General features: G+C 48.3%; 1 protein-coding gene across 10 annotated transcripts in view; it reads right to left on the bottom strand.

Moving 5' to 3' along the window:
* The window catches only part of FAM193B (family with sequence similarity 193 member B), a 30706-nt gene extending 5825 nt beyond the window's left edge, over positions 1–24881 (bottom strand). The window contains exons 1-7 of one of the 10 annotated variants that reach the window (XM_043465754.1): positions 24580–24717; positions 18571–18631; positions 10323–10909; positions 9637–9868; positions 8162–8549; positions 5581–5782; positions 4427–4666 (exon numbers count right to left, since the gene is read on the bottom strand). In XM_043465754.1, the coding sequence (XP_043321689.1) occupies positions 4427–4666; positions 5581–5782; positions 8162–8549; positions 9637–9868; positions 10323–10637 (1377 nt within the window). In that variant the 5' untranslated portion in view covers positions 10638–10909; positions 18571–18631; positions 24580–24717. The other 9 variants (XM_043465756.1, XM_043465753.1, XM_043465751.1 and 6 more) reach the window with 9 other exon arrangements.
* Positions 24882–25491: the final 610 nt, after the last annotated feature.

The following is a 25491-nucleotide window of genomic DNA, read 5'->3' as shown; positions in this document are numbered from 1 at the left end:
AGCATGGAACCACACATTTTTGCTATGTACCATAAGCCTGGTACCTTCCCACGTTGCCTCATTTAATCCCCACAACTGCCCTTGCTGTGTCATTATCCTCAGTTTATAGATGAGGAAACTTGACTGGAAAGAGTTAAGGAACTGACCCAAGATTACATGCTAGTTAAGTGGTGAGTCAGGACAGCATACCCAGGGGTGATCTTCATGTTTTTAAGTATCATTTGACAATCACTTCTTGACCTGTGACTCTTATATGAGGCACTGGGCTGGGCTCTGGGAACTCAGCTGTGCATAGACAGTCTCTGTTCACTGACTTGAGTCTGCTGAGGGAGATGGATGTGCAAACAGGCTGTTTAATTCTGAGTGACAGTGTGAAAAGCAACAGGGGAAAAAGCACGGGGTGCTCTGGGGACCCAGACTGGGCCATCAGGAGGTGCTTCCCAGAGGAGGCAGTATCTCACTGAGCACTGAAGGGTAAGTGGGATTATCCTGGGAAGTGTGAGACAAACATATTCTAGACAAAAAGTAGAAGAAAGGCTGGGAAATGGGAAAATGTAGAATATTTAGGGAATGCAAATACTTAGAAGGACAGCTAGAGCACAGATCTCTTTTGGGTGGAGTAGAGTGGGCAGGAAAGCCACAGGGGCAGACTGAGAGATGAAGTTGGCAACCTAAGCAGGGGCTAGATCCTCAAGAGCCCCACAGGCCATATCTGATCCTAGATTTGCGCCTATAGGCAATGTTCAGTCACTGAAGGCTTTTTAAACAGTGTCAGTAGGGTGGAAAGAAGTGGATGGTGTGAGCTACTGGAGGGTGTCACATGACCAGGACTGTTCGGTGACGGGTGGTGGAGAGAACAAGATGAGTCAGGAAAACTCATCAAACCATCACTACTGTTTCTGCAGCAACTACTCTGTTCACTCTGCCCAAACTTTCTGTGCATCACTCCATTTCATTCTTGCGAAAGCCATGAATTAGGTTCTACGTTATTCTCATTTTATGGAGGAAGAAACTGAGGCTTAGAGGTTAAGTGATTTGCCCAAGGTCATACAGCAAGTACAGCAGAGCCGGGTTCAAACTGGTCCAATTGCAAGGCCTGCTGCTCTCCATCACCATGATGCGGTCCTCCCCAGATGGCATCTGGGGTTCTGGTTGAGGCAACTGGGTGAATGGTGGTGCTATTAACTAGACAGACAACGGAGAAGCAAGAGTGGGCTCTTTCGGAGAAAGGTGACAAGCTCAGTTTGGGATACGCTGAGTTTGGGTACCTGTAGAATGTCTGTGAGGAGGTACCCACCAGTGGTAGGATATGTTACTGTGAAGCGCAGGGGGAAACGGAGACATAATGACCTGGGAGGAAACACTATCTAGATGGCTCTCTCCCAGGCAGCTGTCTTGAAGGGGGAGGGCCAGGCAGAGGAAGAGGTGCTCACAAAGGAGACAGGACAGAGGGCAGAGAGGAAGTGAGAAATGTAGAGAATGTGGCCTCCCCTTTCCCCTTCCCTGCCCCCACCTGAATAAGGTTGGAGGGGCCAAAGAAAACAGTGTTTGAAAAAGAGAACAAAGGGTGAGATGCTGCCTAGTGGAAAAGAAGATGGAACAGGAGAAAATGATTTGGCAACAAAGAAGTCACTAGTGGCTCTATGGAGGAGTGGAGGTAGAAGACAATCTGCAGTGAGCTGACAGGAGTAAATGCAGATGACATTTTTGTGTGGTCAGGAACGAGACCAGGGTGGTTAAAAGAGGCTGTACACTCAAATGACAGTTTGCTTTCAAAAAACAGAGTACTGGGCACAGTGAGAGGCTGGAGCCACCCAGCAGGAAGTGGTATTAGACAGAGGAGGCAGGAAGGACAGCACAGGCTTTAGGTAGGAAAAGGACTAACTCCTCCTTCATGCAAGAAGGAACTCTGCAGGACAGTGCCTCTCCACTGGTTTTTAATCCTTGTTGAAACAGGAAGTGAGTTATCTGCCAAAAAGTAAGGTGGGAGTGGGGAGAGTCTGGCAGCTGGAGCAGAATGGAGGTCTAACAAAGGGGCTGGGGTGAATGGAAATGATGAGGAGTCAGAAGACTAGAGAACAGCAAAGTGGGGGCTCAGGCAGGTGGGAGACCATTTGGCCGGGGTGCCAAAGGCAGATTCAATCTAGCACCTTCCTCAAGGTGTAGGAGAGAGGCAGGCTCGGGCTGAAGCCAGGACTGTGGTTTTTCTAAGTGGGTATAATGGAAGGACAATGAGGAACTGAGAGGATTGGTAGGAGAGTGAATGAATGATACTCAAGGGATCTCAACTGGTCTGAGAAAAGAAGGAAGACAGGTGACAGTCTTCAGTGGATGAAGAGAAGTAGTGATGGGAGGTTACAGATGACAGACCCAGGGTCGGTTTCAACGGAGCAAGGGTTAGGACATTAAAGAGTCAGGGTCCAGAAATGGTATGAGGGAACAGAAAAATACCCAGCTTTATCTGTCTCCCCAGGTGGGCAGTAGGTAGATGGCTCTCGTGGTGGAAGCTGTGTTTTTGGGGGTTGTAGTTAAGCCTGGGAGGTGACGGAGGGGTACTGTGGAGGAGGCTGATGTATAAACAGATAATGACATGATCGATAGTTACAGGACATCAGAACTGCCTACTCTGTGTTGTATCCTGGCCTCTGTCCTGGGTGGAGCAGGTGGGAGTGTGCAGGCAGTTTCTGAACTGCGAGCAGAGAGTGATAAATGGCAGACCAGAGAGACATGCGAGGTGCAGCCACAGCACACTGGATGTCACCGAGGAAGACTGCGGAGGAGGAAACATCTGAACTGGGCTTGGGAGGAGGTTTTTAGAAGGAAAAGGAGGGGGCAGAGGTTGAGGAGAAAGGATATCCAGGCAGAAATTTATGAAAAACATACCAGGCCTGGGAACGGTGAGTGTGTTCCCTGGGACCTAACTGGGAACCACAGCCTTGGGAGGCCAGGAAAGGCCAGAGAGACCACTTCTGCCCACTGCACACTCCTGGCCAGGCAAAGCTGGCAGGGAGACAGCAAATGCCGACCATTTTCTGAAGGCAGTGGTTGAGACCCTTTGGTTTACTACTTCAGGTGCAGGGAAGGGGTCCTGATTTGTCCTTTGGGCTGGAAAAAGATGGAGAAGCACTGCTGTTTTCCAGAGCACCAGGGCTGTTTGACCACCCAGGACCTGGAGCTAGCTGGCTGTCAAACCCATTCTCTTCAGCTGCTGAGCTCCCGAGTGTGGAACTGTGCAGACACAGTTGGGGGCAGGCAGGCTAAGAGGTAATGAGGTGGCAGGGGACGAGCCATCAAGCTCTGCTGCTTGCCTGGTGGCAGGGCTGCCAGGAACAGTTCCCCTGGTTCTGTCCTCGGCCTTCTGGGAGGAGTTCACTCAGTCCTCAGGATGGGTCATTCCCATGGCTTCAATTACATCTCCATGCCAGCAACTCCCAGCCCCACATCGCCATCTCCACTCAGACCTCTCATGAGAATCTCCGAGTCACTGTGACCCAACTGAATTCCCTGTCTTCTGCCAATTCCACCTGTGCTCACTAAGGTATCCCATCCTGCCAGCCACCCTGGCAAACTCCTAGGAGGTATCCCTGACTCTATCATCTCCTTGTCCTGTAATCAAGAGATCACCTGCCTCCTCTGAAAACTGCTCCAGGCCCATTATCAATCACCTCTCCCCTGGCTCTTGGTTCTCTGGCCCGGAGTATCACTCCTTCAGGCTACCTTCCATATTGCTACACAGTCATCTTGGGAAGCACATCTGGTGAGTGCATTGTGTGATTAAAGCCCTTGGGTGAGCCCCCCTCAGCTGTAGGATCAAGTCAGAGCTCTTGAGCAGTACATTCTCTCACTTCTATTTGTCTGCCTTCTCCTGGGTGTGAGCTCTGACTTAAAAAACTGCTGTGGATGTGCTATGCCCGTTGCCAGGAGGGTCCTCCTGATGAATCTGTACTCACTCTCTACAACACGGCTCCCTGGGCAGCCTGGGGGTCCAGCCATTTCCAGTGCCTCAGGCAGGATGGGGGCTTCCCTCACCCCAGCACTTGTTGCACACTAATGTGCTTGTCCAGTGTTGTTTCTCCACTGGACAAAGCTTTTCTAGGGTAAGAACCTAACTGCATCATATTTGGCTCCAAGTATTTGCAGAAGTGTTTGCTGAATGAACATATGACTGACTGACTGAAGCAAGTCCTAAGATTTGAGGAATCCAGCAAGCGGCTTCTGACGCCAGGACTTGTTTTCCTCCAATCACTGGTCCCCTGGCTCCCTTACCCCGATGCCTCCCAAACTCATTCAGACCTTCTCAGGGAAGAGAGCCCTGCCAAGGCCTTTGGCAGCCAGTACTATTCACGCCCGAGAAGTCCTGGGGGTTGGGGGTGAGGGATTCCTCGGGGGAAAAGAGGTGGTAGAGCTGTGCTCCCCCCACACCCACCTTCTTTTTCAGCTTGTGCCGGGCCCGCTTGGCAGCCCTGGCGCTGTTGGGGACTTTGGGCTCCGTGCTGTTGATGAATTCCAGCAGCTCATCCACATCTCGATGGTCCACGGCGGGCTCCCCAGGGATCCCGCCCAGGGCGCCCCCCTTCATGGGCAGCTCCTCTTTGCGCCTGGTCAGCCTTGAGCGAAGCTTCTCTCGGATCTCGGTATAATTCCGACTCGTCGGGGCAGCGGGTGGCTGGGGGAGGGGAGGTGCTGACGTTACACCCTGGGCCTGGGAAGCCCGGAGCACTCCCACCCGCGGGCACCAAGCATGTGGTGAGAAGCAAGACAACTGTTCTTTCTACCACAGCCACAGAGGCCAAATGGCTTCACCCTCAGGCAGGCTCGGAGCCAAGGCAGCAGGGGGCGGAGGAGTGGGAGGTATGCAGCAGTGCTGCGAGCACGCTGACTTGGGAGCCAGGAGCGCAGGTCTGAGCCCAGGCTTCGTCACTCGGAAGCTGTATGACCTTGGGCAGGTTCACTGAGTCTTTGTGAGCCTCGATTTTGTCATCTCTAAAATGAGGATAACAACTTCTAGCTCAAAGGTGACCAGCAACATAACTGCTTGAATTTCTTCTGTCCTCAACTGCTTTCCCCTAGCCAGAAGCCCTTTCCTCTTCACCCTATGAGACTTCTGAACTGCTTTCTCCCCCTGTCCAGAGACAGCCTGAACTCTGCTCTGAGCCTCCTTCCTGGTGCCATCTGTGCTCACTGCCTGTCCCGTGGCTGGCTCCCACACTGAGGACTGAGAGCCTTGGCCTCCACTGCCTTCCTCACGCACAAGCCTTCACTTCTCTGTGATTACGCACGTTACGTATACATACTCATCAGAGTCATAGCTTTCCTCTGCCACTTCCTTTCTTTTTGCCTAAGGAAAAAAAGTCAATCTTAAGAGAAACCATGAGAAGAGCAAAGGTAGCAAATTGTTGAAAAATCTCTATCTCACCCATATGCCGTGAGGATCTAGCAAGCAGACGCTGGTGAGGACTCACAGGGTCCAAGCACAATTATTAGCTCCATGAGCAAGGGGGGCCCTGGGAAGAGCAAGGTGTTCCCCTGGCTCCCCTCGGCTGGCCCCCAGCCTGCTCTGGCCTGGGAAGGCTCACTCACCGCATTGTGGCCGAAGAACTCACAGTAGCAGCAGTCACAGAACTTCCCATCTCGCTGGTGGGTGGAGGATGAGGTGCAGGAGCTACGCTCCGAGCTGCTGTCCTCTTCCTCGCCCAGCCCCTCGTCTGCCTCGCATGGCTGGGGAAGCTGGCACGTCAGGCCACTGTGGGTAAACTTGTGCCCCTTGCACCCAGGGTCCCTGCTGAATTGGGAGAAAAGACAGGCCCAAAGGTGAGGAAAGGCAGGGCAGGAGCATGCTGTGAGGAGCCTGGGGAGCAGCCGCACCATCGCCTTCATCTGCCTCATCCCACAAAGACCAAGGCAGACAGACAGAATGAGCCCCTTGTAAGAACAAGGCAAACCTCGCTGTTCCTCAGGGCCCCCCTCAATGGCACTGTTCTGGAAAGTTCCCCGTGCCTCCCCTCCCCACGTCTACCATGTGAGCCTTCTGGACTCTGAGGACACCAAGTATTCCTCTATCACACACTACAGTGACGGTCTGTTTACCATCTGTCTTCCAGACCAGAGTGTGCATTCCCTGAAGATACGGACTATGCCACTTCTATTTTTGGGTCCCAGTGTGTACCATCACAAGCCTATACACAGTAAGTGCTCAGGAAGTAGGTGTCTGAACAGATTAGTGGGCTGATGGTTCCTTGGAACATCTAAAGGAGGTCAATGTCCTTTCATTCTCTATTGGTTCCCCTCACCCTGACACTATGGTTTTGTTTTTGGCCACACCGTGTGGCTTCTGGGATCTTAGTTCCCTGACCAGGATTGAATCTGGGCCCCTGACAGTGGAAGTGACAGTGGATCATGCTCAAAGGTCCTTCTGATTGAGATCGCACCACTGCACAGAGCTGCCTTAGCCATGGTGTCTTGAGGTTAGGAAAGCAAATGTGCCTTGTGGGCCATATTTTGAGCTACTGTTTGTGCCAGGTATTGTATACAGCAAATTATTTCTAACAATCCCCCAAATCCTGCAAAACATGTTTTGCCATCCCCACGCTGCAACAGAAGAGACTGAGGCTCAGGGTGCTTCACTGTCTTGCCCAAGGAGCAGCTAGGACTCACCCTCCCACTGCACTGCTCTGCCTCTGGATTTCAGGAAGCATCCTGTAATATGGACTAATTTCCCAGGGTAAGGAAGAGACAGGTCTGAAAGGTCCCAGAATTCACGCTAGAGGAGTCAGAGTCCTGGGTTGGCCATCAGCAGTGGGAGTGCTCCAGGGCTGAAGCCAGAGAGAGCCAGGAGGAAGGGCGGGGCAAGGAGCAGCTAAGGAGGTTCCCTGGGGCAGGAATCATTATCAAAATGCTTAGAGGACTTTTCCTGGTGGCCCAGTGGTTAAGACTTCACACTTCCACTACAAGGGGCATGGATTCAGTCCCAGGTTGGGAACTAAGATCCTGCATATTGGGTGGTGCAAAATAAGAAAGTGCTTAGAGAAGCTTAACCCCAACTGACCATTATTCATCTACTATATTAGCACAGTTAAAAATTCCTAGTGCTTTAATACTGGTGGTTACATCAATTTGGAGACCCCTTTGGAAAGCAATTTATCAATATGTATTAAGAGTCCTTCTCAATAAAATAAAAGCAAAAAATCCCTCATATCTTTTAAACTGAGAACTTTTCACCCTGAGAGATCTATTCCAAGGAGAAAAATCCAAAAGAGTGAAAAGCTTTAGGCAAAGACACCGTTAAGAGACATTATTTATAATGTTAAATGTTGGGATGACCTAAATGTTCAGCAACTGGAGAAGAGCGAAGCATTTCCCAGCCGAAAGCTGAGGTTCAGAAGCCATGTGGGAACCTAACAGCGCTAAGTGAAACTGGACGACGAAAAACCACACGGACACCACCACTACCACACGGGAAAGCTACTCAAGAGAACACTGCTAGGAGTGCTGTATCGGGGTGGTGGGATTTTAGAGTGGGCAAATAGAAACACATCATCAACACACAACTGACTTATAAAAAGACAGATCTTCTCCAAAAAACTGTATCTTTCAAATATATATTAAAACAAACTTTCTCAGTACTTAAGAGTTAATTCTAGGAATCTACTTTAAGGACAGAACTCCTGACATTTAGGTGCAAGGATGCTTATTACAGTCTACAAAAAAATCTACAAATGCCTGAATATCCAGGAATAGGTAATGATAAAATAAATTATGCCACAGCTGTATAATAAAACATGTGGCCACTGACAAAGTTTTTGAAGAATTTTAACTAGGGAAATGATGATGGTATAATGTTAAAAAGTAACCAAACGAAAATGATACAGGATGTGGACCTCATTTTGTTATGGATATAGAGAAACATCAAAAAAAGAAAATATGCTGTTGTGCTAAAGTTTATCTTTAGGTTGCCAGGAATTTTTTTCTTTTTTTATGTATTTAAAATTTTTATACATTTATAAATTTTCCCAAGTTTTTAAAAAAACAAACATATTTCTTTCATATCTGGAAAAACTATAGAAAAAACATAAACAGAGTATACCCTTTAATTTTCACCCCAAAGTTTCCCCCAAACTCTTAAGTTCAAGTTGTCAGGGAGTTTGCTCTTTGTGCCACTCACCTGTGCGTGCTAGGGAGCTGCTGAGAGCTGGGTGGTGGGAGGAGGGGCCCGCTGCAGTGCCCGCTGCAGTGACCACTACAGGGGTGGCTGCAACCCGAGAATGGAGGAGGCATCTTCAGGAGCGGCATGCTGGTGGAGGGAAGGTGGGGGCTCTGACATGGCCCTGGGGTGTGGGGGGCAGCAGCCACAGCAACAGGGCATTCTGAAACCTGGGCAGGGAAATGCACTGCTGGGGTGGTGGGCAGCAGGTGCGGGTGGGGTGGTGAGCCAAAGGATCCGGGGTGAGATGGGATCAGCGGCGCTGGCTGGGGGTGGTGGCCGGTGGGGCTGTTAGGTGGAGCAGTGAGGTCTGAGTGCCGGTGGTGCTCCGAGATGGGGAAAACCTCACCTGTGGGTGGATGGGGGAGAGAGGTGTCAGAGTGGGAGCCCAGATCCTGGGAAGGAGGCCCAAGGGCTCACTGCTGCAGCAGCCTGCTTACTGTGACCAGAGGCAACATGCCTGGGCACAGTCTCTCAGCATGGTGGACCCATGAGCTTTTGGAAAAGCCTAGCAGTACCTTGGGCTGGAGAGATTTCTCTGCAGGCAGCAGCTGGACAGGCTGAAGATGGCCAGGCCTGAGGGAGAAGGCACCAGGAAGGCCAGCCCCATGCAAGGTCATAAAACCTCTGCTGGGCATAAACAGGGGTTGTATGTTCTATCTCTGAGTGCTTTTGTAGAACCTGTCTGACAAGGCTCTGCTTCTGGGCCACGTGCATCAAGGCAGCCAGGATATGCCAGACTTTCGGGTGGCCCCAAATTTCAGAGGACAAGTGGGAAAGCACTTTGATGACTCTCTCTGATTCATGCACCAAAGTAACTGGAATTATGTATCGCTCCACTCACAGTTCTGGGGGTAGCACCCCTTTGAAGAACTCAGGTCCTCCATTTAAAAGTAGACAGTAATTCATATTTACAAAGTACAGCAATAACTCAAGATTTTTTCTTTAGGTTGCTAAGCATTATCCCAAGGTCTAAAAAAGGCTTACACAGCTGCATAACTGGCTAATAATCAATGCAGCTCACACTGCCAACTGCAGATGGAACGGCAGTGCTTTTATAAAAGCGCCCATCCCTTGGATAGAGAAGAGGAGACACCCAGGCCCTCTGTGCTGCTGCAGCAGTCAGGTGATCTGAGTCCTAATTCCTTCAAGGCCCTTGCAGACTTTACTTTCTCTTCAGCCAATGCTTACCAGGTCCCCTCTTGGATCCAATGGGAACAGTTATCAGAGCCAATGCCAGCAGTATTTTTCAAGTTCAGAGTTTTGGGGAAAGGATTTCTACCAAGATAGTCAAGGGCTAGATTCCCTACTTGGCTTCCACCAGAACAGCTCCACTTTTATTTAATAACCGATCTGATTTGTTTGAACAAAATGGTTAGGAAAACACAACTCTCTCCATTTATGGAGAGCGCTCTCTTCTGAGCTTGGAGACTCACCAGGGATTGTAGGAGGGCTCCCGAGCGAGCCACCTGGCAGGGCCCCGCTGGAGTGCGGGGAGTTCCAGAGGCCCGAGAGCTTATGTGCTGACAGGAACGAACTAGGATCCCAGTCCCCTGAGTTCCCGTGGCAGGAGGAGGATGAGGAAGAGGACGACGAAGAGGAGGACGAAGAGGAATGAGAATCACCCCCACAAGACTGTGATTTGCAGGATGTGTGTGACAAGGAGATCTGGGGGAGAAAAAGGCTCATGGTAAAACAGTAAACATCAGGGCTGACCCGCTGCTGCCTTGGCTTCCCCAGGGGCACCTCCTCCTCCAGGTCCCCATGCCATGGCACAGTTCCCACAACTCCAGGTGCAAGGGCAAACATGGGCCAGGCCTTTGCCAAGAGGGGCTGTGATGCTCCCCATGAAGTGAAATATGTGGATGTGATGAAAGATTCTGGTAGTGGCAGAGACTGTCTGTCAACTGTGGCCTTTGGGGAGTCCTGAGAGCTGCCAAGGAGAGGAAAAAGGTCTTTAAGTCAGGAATCCCGAAGCTGAACTGATTCTGGGTTACAGAGAGGGACTGAGGGGAATGAGAAATGAGGAGTCTGACCTCTGTGATTCAGGAGATGGCAGTTAGATGGCTCCCGGGCATCTTGGAAGCCTTCTAACAGAGGCATTGCAGACCCTCAAACTGACCTTTGCCTTCCATGTCACACTGGTTGGTTTTTGAGCTGCCACAGAGCTGAAGGCAGCACAGTCACAGGGAGGGTCAGGATCTCGATCTACCAGTGCCTCCAAGCCGGCCATCACACGGTGCACTGTCCTTGGGGGCTGGTGGGCTGCCTGAAACCTCTCTTTTCTTCCCCCAAATGTGGGCCACAAGCTGCTAATGCTGCATAGGTGCAGCCTCTTTGGCACCTGGGCGGAGGTGCTACCTGAGGACAGCCACTTGAGCACAAGGCAGCCACAGCTCAACAGCCTGACTTCTCTGGGCAGGCAGCGCTCCTGCATTCGGGGACCCCTTCTCAGCGGTTACCTACCGCCACTGCATGTTCTCGACCTGTCTGCCTTTCATCTTCCTCCATGCTCTTTCGGCAACTCTGGCAGACCCACAGAGGCATCTCGCCTAGGAGATTCTTGACGAGCTTTGGCATGAAGTCAGGGGGCAGCTTCTCACCCTGCAACACCAGTCCGTTCTGGGAAGGGCCTTCTTCCCAGCCTTTGCGTTCCCGGTGACACAGCAGGCAGCAAGTCTGCACAGACTGGCTGGTGGTAGGGGGAACCTGTCCAACAGACAGAAACAGGGTTTCCCAGAAGGGGAAAGGCTCTGCTTAGAAACAATATTAACAATACTGATGACATCACTTATTATGTGCCAGGCACTGGGTTAGGCACTTTATTTACCCAATTTTAGTCCTTGTAAACAGCTCTGCAAAATGTGTTATTATTCTCATCTTTTTATTTATTTATTTATTTTTTTAAAGAAGAAACATTTCAAGAAGTCAAATAAGTTGCCCAAGGTTACAGAGTTAGTGAGTGGTTGAACCCTATAGGATTTGAACCCCAGTGAGGCTGACTCCAAAGCTCATGCTCAAATGCCCTAGCGCCCCAACGTCTCCAGCTGGAGGGTAAGGCAGACCCAGGGGCTTCTGAGAGGCAGGGAGGTGTGGTGAAAAACCACTGGGTTTCAGGTGTCAGACTGACATGAGTTCTAATCCCTCCTTGACCACACATGAGCTGGGTGACCTTGAGCAAGTTATTAAACTTCTGCTTTCCTACCTACTGCGCAGAGCTGTTATGAGGGGGTGCATAAACAAGGCAAGTGCCTAGCCCTGTGCATGTCCATAGTACAGTCCCAGCATACAGCCATTATTGCTATTATTTTTTTCCTTTTCCTTCTAGGACAAACCTGACCTAGAAATATAAGTCTATAGGTTTTCTGTCACACTGAGGGGTAGTGACTTGAGAGACTGATTGTGTCTAATGACCCCATCAATGGCTTTCCTATATCCTGCAACTTTGCACTGCAGTCCGTTCTCACTCTGACAGTCAGATCACTTTCTTTGGCCAACGGAATGTCAGCAAACATGCTACCAGCATGAGCTTGAAAAGTGTGTATGCATTTCTACTTGCTCCCTTGCATGGCTGGACTTGCTCGCTCCTGCACCTCTGCCATGCCACATAAGCATGACCAGGCTAGCTGCTGGAGGGATGTGAGAGGCCTGTGGGTAAATCTGAGTCTTCCCAGCTGACTGGCCAGTAGATCAGATACATGAGGATTCCTGAGATCAGCCAAGTAGGCCCCAATCAGCAGAAACACCCAGTCAACCGAGAGACTCATGACAAATAATAAATGGTATTGTTTTAAGCCACTAAGTTTTGGGGTGGTTTGTTGCACATAATAGTTAACTGATATAACTTCCAAACTTACCCACCACTAGGCAAGACATATTTGCAGAGACCTAAGCAAAGGAATAATACAAGTATCACTTTCATCCTACCAATAAAATAAATGGGTCATCTTTTTCAAATAAAATCACCTTCTCACAATAAGTTGGCATCAGGGTATCCTTAAATTTGTAATGTTACAATTACACTGACCTGGGTCCCTGGTTTCTAGAAAAAGAAAGAAAACACACAGCAGCATCAGAAGCATGCGTGTTTGAGCCTGTGCATGGGTGCTCAGCCACTCAGTCGTGTCCGACTCTGTGCGACCCCATGGACTGTAGCCCACCAGGCTCCTCTGTCCATGGAATTTTCCAGGCAAGAATACTGGAGTGGGTTGCCATTTCCTCCTCTAGGAGATCTTCCTGACCCAGGGATTGAACCACATCTCTTGGGTCTCCTGCATCTCCCGTACTGGCAGGGAGATTCGTTATCACTAGCGCCACCAGTAGCATACTGAAACATGTGGGGAATTACAAGGACCTTGGGAAAGAATATCAGAGAGAAAGAGAGAGAAATCTTACATATGGAACTCACGTGAGATGCTGCCTAAAGTCTGTGCCAAGAGGACAGTTCAGTGAGCAAGTCAGCTGCTTAGTGGCAGCTACACAAGAAAATTGCATTCTAGAACCCATTTGTGGTGAGTATCTCATGGTAAGGGTGAAAGGCTGATAGAGAAGTTAAGGAAAAGGAGACATGCACCCAGGAAACTTTCCATAGCTACAAGATGCCATAGTATTAATAACTCCAGGAGGAGGAGGTGAGACCAATGCCCAAGTCCTTTTCCCTGTGAGAAAGAGTAAAGTGACTGTATTTTTTAGGCAAACACCAGGATGTGCAATTTTACTACAAGGGAGCTTCATTTTCCAGTGTTAGGTTCTAGAGTTATTACAGAAGACAAAAATCTTGGGTGAGTAAAATAATTCTTGAAATTTTTAATGTGTGGCCTGTAAAGTACAGTATATATGGTTTTATAGGAACAACCAAGAACGCAAATGTACAATGTAAATGACAATGTGTAGTGTTATTTGCTGTTTTCTTTTAAAAGTGAAACAATTCTTATAAGGTAAATATATGACCTGTGTGACTGTACTTGATGCTAAAATACTTGTGGGAGGTGCTGGGGTGTAGAAGAAACAATACTGGCTTTGGCATTAATCCTGGGCCTCCATCACTTACCAACTGTATAATGTTGGGCAAGTTCTATTTATTCTGTGCCTCCTCATCTATAAAATGGGGTTAAGTTCTGACCTGTAGAGTTGGCTGTGAGCACTGTGATAAAGCACCTAGCCCAGTGCCAGGCATATATGCTACTCAACAGATGGCACTAACTATGAACATGATGGGAGCAATAGGAAAAATATTTAAAATCGGGACTAGGGTTGAAAACATAGAATATACAGTCACTGTGTTTTATGAGAATGAGAGTCTCTCATATATAATGAAGTGAAGGTGACATTCAGGCGTCTTAATCCCTGTCCTCACTCCACTAAGGAACTCCTTAAGTTCCCCAAATACTTCTTGTGCTCTCCTAAGTCACACCTTTGCTAAAGGGGATCCTCTGCCTAAACCCCTCTACCTCCCCACCTTTACCAATAGGTAGATGAGCAGGGCTTAAAGCCCAGCCTAGATCCAATCTCACCAAAGCTTTCCTAGAGATTCCCTCTTACAATTCACCTCTCTTTCCCATTTCCATACCCCCACAGCACATTGGGCCTTGGTGACAAGATTTGTGCCTTCTACTTAACTTATTTACCTGTATCTTCTGTCCCTTCTACTAGGTCGTGCTCCTAGAGGGCAAGTACCAGGTCTGATTCTTGTCTGGACCCCTCATGGTACAGCACAGGGCATGGGCTCAGCTGGGCATCCAGTGGCCAAGTCAGACTTGTTAAGTATCCCCATGGTAATACACCTGGCAGGCAGTTTGGTGAGACATGGCTTGAAATTGTTGTTTCCCATAGAAAAAGGTCGTCTTCCCACCCTGGACCTCCAACCAAATGGTTCCAATCGCAAGTGTGGAACAGTGGAAGATGGCTGGAAGACTGTATTCCTCAGGGATTATGAGACTGCTTATTAATGGAAATAACATGACTTTCCCTAGAGCTGAAATAGTACACATGATAAATAAGATTAGCCATCAAAGGAAGTGAATTTACAGGGCAGGCTGTCTTTCTAGTTAAAGGAAGAAACACAAGGCCTGGGAAGCTAATTAAGTACAAACTGAAGCAGGGATGATACCACCTATGTTGCATAAGGTTGCCCAGAGGATTAAGTGACATTAGAGACGCAAAGCACTTAGCTCAAAGGATCCATACAGGATGTGCTCAATCTATTATCTAGGCTCCTGGGCTGGTCTTTATTTTTTTTGGTCTGTTCTTAAGTAAGTCTACACTGGAAACTAGCTGTCTTGAGTTTGGTATATTGGATTCTTTATTTCTAGGCCCAGGAAGTTTTAGGGGGCCATCCTCAACGCTAACTCTAAGCCTTGGTGCCTACCTCTGGGTAAAATTCCCAGTGGAGCCTGTGGACTGTTCTCTCTGACATTTTCATCTCTACTTTAATTGCCAGAGGGTGTTGAGAATCCCAAGCCCTGGAGATATTATATACAGTTAATACTATCAAATTTTTGCTTTGGCAGAAAAGCTCTTGGTTTATAGTTCCCTTTGACTGCAATCTCCTGCCACTTTCCAAATTATTGGAAATCGTGACCTTGTATGCCCTGTAGTCAATTCAGGCTTTCAACTAGCTGCTCTCAAGCTGTACTTTTTAGCAGCTAGCACAATTTTACAGTAATCTCACATGAAGAACATGATCAATACATGTTTACCGAATGAATGAAAATTCCAACCACGTTTCTTCATCAGAAAGGCTGTTGGAACTGATACTTCAACCCAGCGACCCTGGGCAGCAGCTAATTATTCCTTCTTACCTCAGGTTAAATTCAGAGCCTCTCCAGATTCCAGTTTAGCCTTAGGTAAAAGATGGAGGAGTGAATGGAAAGGTTCTAGCGGTTCTCTAGATTTGGGATCTGCTAAAAAAGCTCCAAGATAGTTCTGCTTCATTCTCTGGGCAAACCCCAAATCTCTGGACGTGTGGAGTTACTCACACAGGGTATTTGTACTATAGGCACATCCCTAGAGTTCTCAAGGAGCCAAGACCCTAGACTGTGGCCACTCCCAGCCCAGGGGGCTGCCATGCACACCCATTAAAACTAGTACCTGAGCCCTCATCTGACCAGGCCCAAGACTTTTCTGTTTTTGTCTGAGAGCATTATGCTAGGACTTTCTAGTTTTTCCTGGGAAAAAAGAGATAAAGTCAAAGAAAGGGAAAGCCAATTTTTCACGGAGCATTTTTACTTCAAAGAATGACTAACTGACAAACTATGGTTATTCAAACTTGGGTATTGGCAGACATTTCTCAGAAAATGAACAAAACAAGCCTATCACCCCCAAGGAAAACTATTCTGTATTTGTGGTCAATGATAAAAATTCAAGTTTTAGACGAAAATTAGAATTTTGAAAAAGTTGCATCCACAACCATGAGCTTGACAGCTTCCCAATACTTAAAAGACTTTATGATGAAATTGATGGTGATATTAACAAATGTTATTTTTTGATATTATAAAATGAAACAGGAAAACATCTGGAAGATCTATGTAACTCAGTGAACCTATTTTTCCAAATGATCAAAGCATGATGCCACAGAGTCATGCACTGGTATAAAGTCCACCCAAAGTGTTAGATGAACCAACAGATTTTAACGTAAATGAGTATAAAGACTTTATTGGTATGTTCTCAGATTCCATATTGCAAAGAATAATACCAACAAATCATCTGAAAAGCTATCAAAATACCTTTCTCTTTTCCAACTATGTATCTGTGTGAAGTTGATTTTTTTTAAAAAACATAATTCCATCAAAATAATGTACTGCCAACAGACTGAATACAGAAGCACATGTGTGTGTACATACTCAGCTGTGTCCGACTCTTTGCGATCCCATGGACTGTAGCCCACCAGGCTTTTCTAGCCATGGAATTTTCCAGGCAAGAAATACTGGAGTGGGTTGCTGTTTCCTTCTCCAGGGGATCTGCCTGATCCAGGGATTGAACCCACGTCCCTTATATCTCCTGCATTAGCAAGTGGATTCTTTACATGGGCACCACCTGGGAAGCCCCAGAAGCATGTAAGAGAATCTAAACTTTTTCTATTAAGATAGACATAAATTTGCAAAAGTGAAAACAAGACCATTTTTCTCACTTTTTGGGAAAACTGTTATCTCTAATTTAAAAATTGTTATTTATGTTAATATGATAGATAAATCTAATACTGTTATTCTGAAATGAGTGACCAAATTATTTTTAAACTTTCTCAAATTTAATACTTAATTTGGTAAATTTCAATAGTTTAACCAACAAAGCCCTTCTGGGTCCTCAAAAATTTTTGGAAATGTAAAAGGGTCCCAAGACCAAACCCTTTGAGAACAGCTGATGTACAGTATCTAAGAGTGCCTGTCAGCCAGTGGGTGTGCTGTCAGCAACAGTGACCATTCGCAATCACAGAGCAGTTCACGGTGTACCTCAAGAGCCATTTGGGGTCATGAGAAAAAGCTGCACCACAGCCTTTCTGGCCACAGTTTGGGAATTACGTGTCACTAGGCCAGATGGCTATCAAGGACTGCTCTTGAAGCTGGATCTAATTTCCAAAACCAAACCTGCTCTCATTTCTTTCATGGGATCCTTTTATTCCCAAGAGTTAGTGTATGTTTATAGAGGATTCCCCCAAGACACAGTGCTGTATCTACCCAGGAGCCCTGGGACAGTTTCTAAATTCTATTCAGAAATGGCCCAACTCCAAAAGCCTCCTTGTCACCGAGGCAGGCAGAGGGCAACAGTTAAAATTCCCTTCCAAAAGCAGAGAAAGTGATTAGTTCCCCAGCCTAGAAAAACTTAGTCAGCCCAGTCATGACCACTCACTCTTCCGTTCACCCATTCATTCCCTCATTCAACAAACATTCTCAGAGCCTCTACCTGGTGCCAACCATTGTGCTAGGTGCTGGGAAACAAGAGTTCCTGCCTTAACACACGCGTAAAAGCAGGCAGGTTCATGCTCGGGCTGTCAATGCTCCCAAACTACCAGGATGCCTCATATTCATTTTGGAGAATCAGGCAGGAACACGTATTAAAATAATATACAATTACAATCCATAAACAAAATAATAAATATAAATTTAAAACAACCAATTAGGACCGTGGGATTCTCTCCTTAAGGTTAAGCTGATAACGTGCCTTCTCACTGATCTATCCAGTCTGAGGATTTCTTTTGTTTACCTCCTCTTTCCTACCTTGGTCTCTTTTCATCTCTAGGCTCCTTCTGGGTGGAGCTCACTACTCTCACTATGACACTCTTTGGCGTGCGGCATTCATAACATGGCCCCAGCTGATCTCTCCATATTCCATTTCCACACTTAACACCCTGAGCCATAGGTTCTATTTGTATTATCCCTCAGATACACCATGCCCCATCAAACCTCAGCTTTGCTCCTCAGGAAATTCCTACTCATCCCCTAAGATCTTGGTCAAAGGTTGATGAAGCTTTTGCTGGACCAGGCTAAGCAGAATTCCTTTAGTATAGCGTCTATCGTATTGTACCATAGACACATATCCTCTGCCCACTCCCAAACCCCTGTAGAATGGGAGCTCTTTGGGGGCAGGGAGTGGACCCTGGCCATTTAAATGAGTCCAGGAACTAGGCTGGGCTTGGGCCTGGCACATAGCAGGCATTCACTGAATAAATGAAGGAATGTTTAAGCCATCTGGCTTATGTCTCAGATGCTCTACACAAAGGATAGGAACTAAAACATAGCCCAACTAGCCCAACATACTATGCTGAAAAGAAATGGCTGCGTCACTCCAGGTCACCAATGGAAAGGCATCAGTGCTAAGAATTTCAGACCATTCTAATGCTGGCCATCAGAGGTGTAGTTAATTCTTAGGGAGCCAATACAACCACACCTCTGCGCCCTGAATTTTCACCCAAACTCCCACTCAGGCTGTTGGCTCAGGTCCCTCCAGGAGATAGGACGGTAGTTTCACAACATAAAGTCAGTCTGTGGAGAATTCTCTCTGGCTGTACAGGCTGAGTCAGGGATAGAGCAGTGAGTCTCTCTGACCCCAGTGGCCCTCTACCTGCGAAAGCTAGTTCACCTGTTGAACCTGTTTCCTGGGTGCAATCAGTCATGGGAAGGCCTAAGCTCCTGCTTATTTACCTGGAACCTCAGGCAAACCTTATGACTCTGTAATGGCAACGGAGTTCTCACGGGTGGAAGAGAATGACCTTTGAAGACAGACTGTTGAGTTCAAATCCAAGTTTTGCCATTTTCAGTATGATCTTGGATGATTACTGAATTTCTTTGAGCCTCAATTTCCTCATTTATGAAATGAGAATAAAACCATACTTCACAGAGTCGTGAGGACAGAAGGAAATAAATTATGTAAAGTACCTGGCCTGGGCCTGGCACACAGTAGGTGCTCAATACCCGTTAGTTTCTTTCCTCTTCTGTCCTGGAAGAAATGACAGGGAAACTTACTAAGTGAGACTTGCCCAATCCAAAGTTATGACTTGAAGCACTGGACAGAAGACTAGACAGATGACCTTCAAGGCCTCTAACCCCCCAGCCCATGTTCTCTGGCTGCAACTTCACAATAAGAACCTTCAATATTTTCCAGGCCCTTCTTTCTGCCTTAATTACTCTATATCTACTCACTTCAGAATGGCGGGAGAAACCATGAAGGGAGCTGGGTAGCTAAGAGTCTTGGGGAGGGAATAAAGGAGAGGTGGCCTATAGGACAGCACCATGTTCATCCATCTTGCACTTGGAAGGATGAGGGTGGGAACATGGGCACAGAACTGAAAGGTGCAAACACAGGGTCCTCCCGAGGACACAAGCATTCTTCTCCTCAGTTCTTTTCTGCTCTGCATATTCTGCCACGAAGAACCATGAACCACTCCTTTCCACAATATTCATTCCCTTTCCCCAATTCATAAAGCGTATCTCCACTCACACTGTCCTCTCTGCCTCTCCCTATTGAGGCTCAGTTTGGGTATTACATTCTCCTAAGTCTACAGGCTAAATAAACTGTGCTTTGCTCTGTGTTAGGGGATGCCCTAACACTTTTTTTACATGTCTCCTGAACAGAGGTTATCACGTGTACCCCGATTGTCAAAATCTGTCTTCTCCATAGCACTGTGAGCTTTTCAAGGGCAGGGCCTGTCTCCCATGAGTCACTGCATCCCAGTTGTTCAGCAGAGATGGCAGCACGTGTTTTGATACACAAAGAAAGATTAGCAGTTGGAGAATATGGACAAATGGCGAACCTGAAAAAGTTTGCTTTTTTTTTTTTTCTTTAAAAACTAAGGCTGCTTCTTCTTCTGCTTAGGGAAAAGCTCTCTCCTTCCCCAGGAAGCTCCATTCTTTAAAGAATACTCTAGGCCTCTACAGAGATCCCCATGGCACCCTCAGTTAAATAGTTCCCAGACCCAGCCACACATCAGAAATCATCTAGGGCAATTTAAGAACAGGTTCCTGGTCTCCAGATCTAGAGACTCTAGGTCTGGGATAGGGTCTAGCAAGGCACAGGGGATCTGATCATTAGTTAGGCTGGGGTGAGAGAGAGGTAGAATCAAGCAATCACAGTTGCTTCTTCTACTGAAAATTACTTCCTCCCACACTCTCATTCACTTTTCCACATCTTTTGTTGACACCTCATAGCCTACAGGATAAAGCCCAAACCTACTAAACTCTCCTATCAGACTTCTCACCACTCTCCAAGAGTTGGGCAGTTCTGGACTCTGGATCTTTGTCTACGCTGCTTGCTTTGCCCAGATGCTTTGCCTGACCTTCTCTGGAGGACTTTCTACTTGACCTTGAAGCCTCAGCTCCAAGAAGCCTTTTCTAGGCTATTAAATCTGTGCATCCTCAAAACAAAGCATCTATACTAATCATAGCTACTACATGTGTTCAGTGCTTGACACGCAGTGCCTGTTGAACCCTAGTCTGAGTCCAGTATCACTGTCATTTTATACACAGAAAGCCAAACAAAAGGCTGAAACACTTCTCAAGGTGTGTACCAGGAACTAGAATTTGACTCAGCTTAGAGGAAGTGATGCTCCTCTAGCTTAACTGTAATTATTACATGCATGTTCTTTAGACCATGAGCCCCTGTGGGCAGAGACCATGTCTGATTCACTTCTATATTACCAGCTAGCCCAGGACCCAGCATAGATCAGGAGTCTATTAGTGTTGGTAGAATAAGTGAACACCAGGTTAGGTGAAAGGAAGGCTGGGCATAGTGCGTGTGTAATGGGCCTAAATGAATGAGTGACTGCCAGCCTGGCCTAGCAGTGCAGGCAGTAAGAATAAGGTGCCAGAAACCTAACTTTTCTTTTATTATAGTTTAAGAGCCACTCATTGAGCACATAAGGACAATGTGCAATAAATACTCCAGAAATGAATTAAAAACATAGCCCAAGCTCACAAGATTCTAGGCTTAGTAAGTGAAGGTGTTAGGATATTAATAGTACATCTAACATATATTAAACTTAGTTCTGGGAAATTTTAAGGAAATTTACAATTTTAGGAATTAAGTTTTAATCTTCAAAGGTCTTTCGGCATTTCTACATGGTGAAGCCCTACTGGTTTACAAAGGACCAGAGGTGACAGGGATCTCTACTCAGCATTATCTCCTCCTACCTGCATTTAAAATGGCTAGGTGGGCAGTGATTTTAAGGGGGAAGTGTCAGGGTACAGGGATTATCTCATTCATCTGTGTGCTCTGAATAAAGGCCTTGGCACAGAGGTTATTAATACTTGCTGAGTGGATTAAATATAATGAGATGATTTTAATAAAGATACTGACTGTCATCTGCTCCTGTCCCATGAGGGAGTAGGTTTAACTCTGAGCAGTGGTAGAGCCAGGTCTCTAGAGTTCCTTTAAACTAGGCTGGGCAAAGTCCCATGGGAAGCTGCAGAGGAGAGACGGGAAGGGAAGCTGCAGAGGAGAGACGGGAAGGACAGGATGCACTCAACCCCTACCAATGCCAGTCTACAGTCTAGCGAGTCTCCTGGGGGTTTACTGAGTGTGTGTGCACCTGGACTACCAGCTGAGTGGTCCAAGAGAACTAGGAATAGCCAGCGGAGTTGGCAGGTGAGAACACTCAGGCTTTGGGTGGCCAAATGGCTCCTGCCACATGCCACATCCAATTCTAGCTCTGGCATGAGGAGCACTAGATGCCTTGTGGGTTGCTCCACATTCTCTTGTGAAGCTGTATAGAGTCTTAAAGATGGGAATAGACATGCCTAGAGCTAGGGGACTGAGCAGGAAGTTCACCCCAAGTCTGTAAGATTAAATACTATGTCTCTCTGCCTCCTTCAACTGCTTTGTAATTCGTCGCCCCCCCCCCGCCGACCCCCCACCCTTCACTAAGGCGGCTACAACTGTTTTAGTCTTCTCGTGGGGGGAAAAACCCAAACAAACAAGGATTTGGGTTTTTAGTGAATATATCAATGTTGTTTAGGGGCCTAAACAATTAGAAGAAAGGGCTTTTGGGATTCCAATTAAGTTCAAGGTCAAGCAAAGGAGATTGGATGGAACCAGAGAGGCCTATGAGCCTTAACTCAGAGAAAGCAATGCTCTTCTAGCCTTACCATGACTACTATGTACATGTTTTCTAGACCAAATGAGCCCCTTGTGAAGAGGGTCCACAGTTGATTCACTTCTGTATTCCAGCTAGCCCAGGGACTGGCACAGATCAGGTGTCTTTCATATGATGAAGAGGGCAGACACTTCCCAGAGACTGCAGATGACTACCTTCTGGAAATGTGGGCCTAGCAGCACCAGATTTTTAGCAGCAGATGGCACAAATCCAGTTTTGTGGGAAATTGATTTTTAAAAATACTGACTCAAATGAAAACAAAAAAAGAAATAAAACATGTGACTTGGGGCATTAAACCCTGTGTGTGGACTGAAAGTGATCCCATTCTCCAGCTTTGGCTTCAGTGTGGCATTCGACATTGACTTTCACCTTACTTACCCACTCTAAGTACTTAAGACAGGGGACTAAGTGGTGGTGGGAGCCAGAGGTCCTCGCCAAAGGTATGCCTGCGGGCAGAGCAAGGACTGATCCCAATTCTTTCAGCAGGTGCTTTTCACCAAGGCACAAAGGCCTGCTTCTGGCATCCAGAACCCCCTTCCCCAGCAAAAATGGGGCTCAATCAGAAGTTTGTCCATTTGTTTCACCTATTACAGCTAGAGTTTAAAAAAAAAGTCTTGCTAAATACCCCACAGTACACAAGAAGGTACTTTATGGGGTGGTGGTAGGTGTACCTATAGTAGGAGTTATTTGGGCAAATGTTTAGTTTCTCTGAGTTTCCGTTTCTTCATCTGAAAAATGGGATTAATAGTATTTATATCTTCATTCATTAGAATTTATCAATCACCAGGCTTAGTGGTACAATAGTGACTGACTTGGTTCCTACACTCTCAGGAGTTTACAAAACAAAAGCAGACGAATAATTATATCAATGGTTAACTCATCACATTCACGCTAAATGCTGAGGAGAACACGGGGTGGTGGGAAGGTATGTAAAATGCCTAGCATGAATGAATGAATGAACTGAAAGGTCAAGCAGTGGAGTAGGTAGGAATCTATCATGTTAAAACTGCGACCTAAATAAAAGCTGAATGGTTATGCCATCAACCAAACTTTCTCGCCATGAATACTACAGGCTGGTTAAGTGGCAGGGGAACCCGAATGGTAAACCAGAGAAGACAACAGCTCCCTGACCCTCCCTTCCCCTACCTTCCTCTTCGGGAGAACAGCACTCCCAGGGGTCCAGAGGAGGCTAGAGGGGGAAACAGCTTCAGGGTGGGAAGTTAGACTAGGCAAGGGTGGGGTCCAACTTGTGTTCTCAACTTGAGGAGTCCTTTGGAAACAGTCTCAGCCCAGGGTAGGGGATAGGGATGAAGGGGGCGCTTCTCACACTAAGTGGTGACATCTTCATTAATTAAATATCTTACTATGATCTAAGATACAAAGGAGACAGTATAAAAACTGGGTTACAGTAATTTCAGGTTCTCAAAGGATTCATTCTCTCTCATTCACCTAATTATTCCTACTCTGTGTCAGCAAGGCCCAGGGCTAGGTGTGGAGGGCTGGAGCCAGACGGCATGATTTGCGGCCCTGCGGAGTTCACAGTTCAGTGGGGGGAACAGACACATCAACAGACTATGTCACTGTAGAACAGGGAGTGCTACCAGAGGAGAGCATGGGGGCTGTGGGACAGAGGGGGCACCTCACACAGCTGGGGAGGTCAGGAAAGGCTTTCTGGGAATGGTACCCCAAACAGCATCCCCACTCACATGCACAATTCCAGAGATTCTACTAGAAGGCTGTCAAGAGCCATGCCTTCTGGCTGCACCAGCCTCCCAGAGTCCCCTGCTGCCCGATGCAGTGTCTGCAGAGCCAAACGCATCTTCCGCCACGCCTCATCCTCATCCGGCGCTGCATCCGACCCTCCAAGACTCCTGCAGGAGCCTGCCTTCCTCGGCAGACTCATCCAAAAAACCAACTCAAAACTCTTTTGTCAGAGCAAGCTTAGGGCGAGCCACCCAGCCCCAGGTGCCACAACCCTCCCAGAGCAACTGTGGCTCATGCCACCCCAGCGTCACAGTGAACACTGGCAGGGTACCTCCTATTATCTCCTTTGCTCAAAAGAAAGTGACCTTCTTCCAGGTGGCAAGCTGGAAGCCTTGGAGAGTCCTCCTACTGCTCACTTTCAGCAGGATTTGCCAAACCCAGGGATCTGAGGATCTGGGTGGGCTGCCCCGTAGGTCGAGGGTGTAGCGGGGAGAAAGAGCAGGCTTTGCTGGGTTTCCAACTCAGTCAGAAGCCCCACCAAATAAGTCTTCTAGGCAGCCTGGCTGTCTGCTTCCACTGCTCAGCTGGGCAAGGCGGGGGGTGAGGGGGAGGGCGCCCGGGAGACAGATGCTGGGGGCACAGCTGCTGAGGGAGCAGCGAAGGGAAGAGGTGGAGCTGCTCCCGAGGGGGTGGAGAGGGAACAGGCTGCAGCTTTCCAGGCCCCAGAGCCCCGACGTGGCCTGTGGGTGGGTGGGAGGGGAGCAGGTGGGCCCAGGGAAGGTGAAGGGCACAGAGCTAAGCTGTGGCCTTAAGAGTGGAGAGCGGTTCTAGTGGGTGTGCGACCAGAATGTATCCCAGAGCCGGCGGGAGAGGGCAGGGAGGCTGGTCTCACTCAGAACCGGACGGGCCGTGCCTCGGCTTTGGACCAAAGGGTCCAGGCTCACTCCCGCCTTGGGGGAGAAAGCCTCAGCCCTGGCCCTGAGGGTTAAGGTTCTGGTCCCAGCCGGGGATGGTCCATCCCCAAGCCCGTCCCAGCGCCATTCCGGGGAGATAAAAGCACCCGAGCAGCCAGACTCGCCTCGCTCGCTCCTACCTGGGGGCCGGGCGCCAGCTTGGGCTCGTCCTCCTCCCTGGGGCCGTCGCGGTAGGGCTCCGCCGGCGCCTCCGGGGGCCCTGCACCCGCTCCCGCTTCCAGGCTCGGCGGCGGTGGGGGCTCCGGCGCCTGGGGCTTCTGCGGCCCCGTGGCCCGCGCCCGCTCGCGCCGGCCCGCGCCGCCGCTCGGCCTGCTCCGCCTCCGAGTCATGCTGCTTCTCGCGCCGCTCCCTTGCTCCACTCGCACCGCCACCGCCGCTCCCCACACAGGACAACAGCCAATATGGCGGCGCCCGGCTCCCCCTCCGCCGCTGCCAGCAGGTCAGAGGGCACGCGGAGTCCGCGCCGCCGCACTAGCCCCCGAGGCCGCCTGCGCCATTTTGCATAAGGTCACTACCCGGAGTTCCGCCGGAGAGTAAACCTGGTGAGGAAACGCCCTCCTCATTTCGGGATTCCGGGGATGAGACGTGCGCAAGGAGTGGGTGTGCGCTGTTGTAACCGTGCTGCACGGCCCTGGGCGCTTCAAAACTGGCTGTTAAATGGATGAGTGAATGTTAGTAATGTTAATAATTTCTGTAGTGCTCCGCTACTTTCACAGCCGTGACTTGACTTCTCGTACCTGCACGACCTGACAGGTGCGAGAGCTTCTATTTTGCAGCGGAGAAAACGGGGGCTACAAAAGGTGAAACGGTTGCTCAGCATCAGCCAGCCAGAACTCATGGGCTTGTGGACAGCCTGTGCTGAATGGGGCGAAGGGATTGTCTAGATGCTTATTTTCAGTGTATGGTCCACGGGGAGTCCAGCGTTTGGTGCTTGGGGCAGGGAGGCTCAGCTCCTCAGCCTGGTGGGAAGAGTGGACTCTGAAATACACAATTACAAGTCCTACAATATTTATTCACACTGGCCAAGATGA

This window comes from Cervus canadensis, chromosome 4, assembly GCF_019320065.1.
Source record: "Cervus canadensis isolate Bull #8, Minnesota chromosome 4, ASM1932006v1, whole genome shotgun sequence".
In the NCBI taxonomy this organism is placed as follows: Eukaryota; Metazoa; Chordata; class Mammalia; order Artiodactyla; family Cervidae; genus Cervus; species Cervus canadensis.
This window is presented reverse-complemented; position numbering and strand designations above follow the sequence as displayed.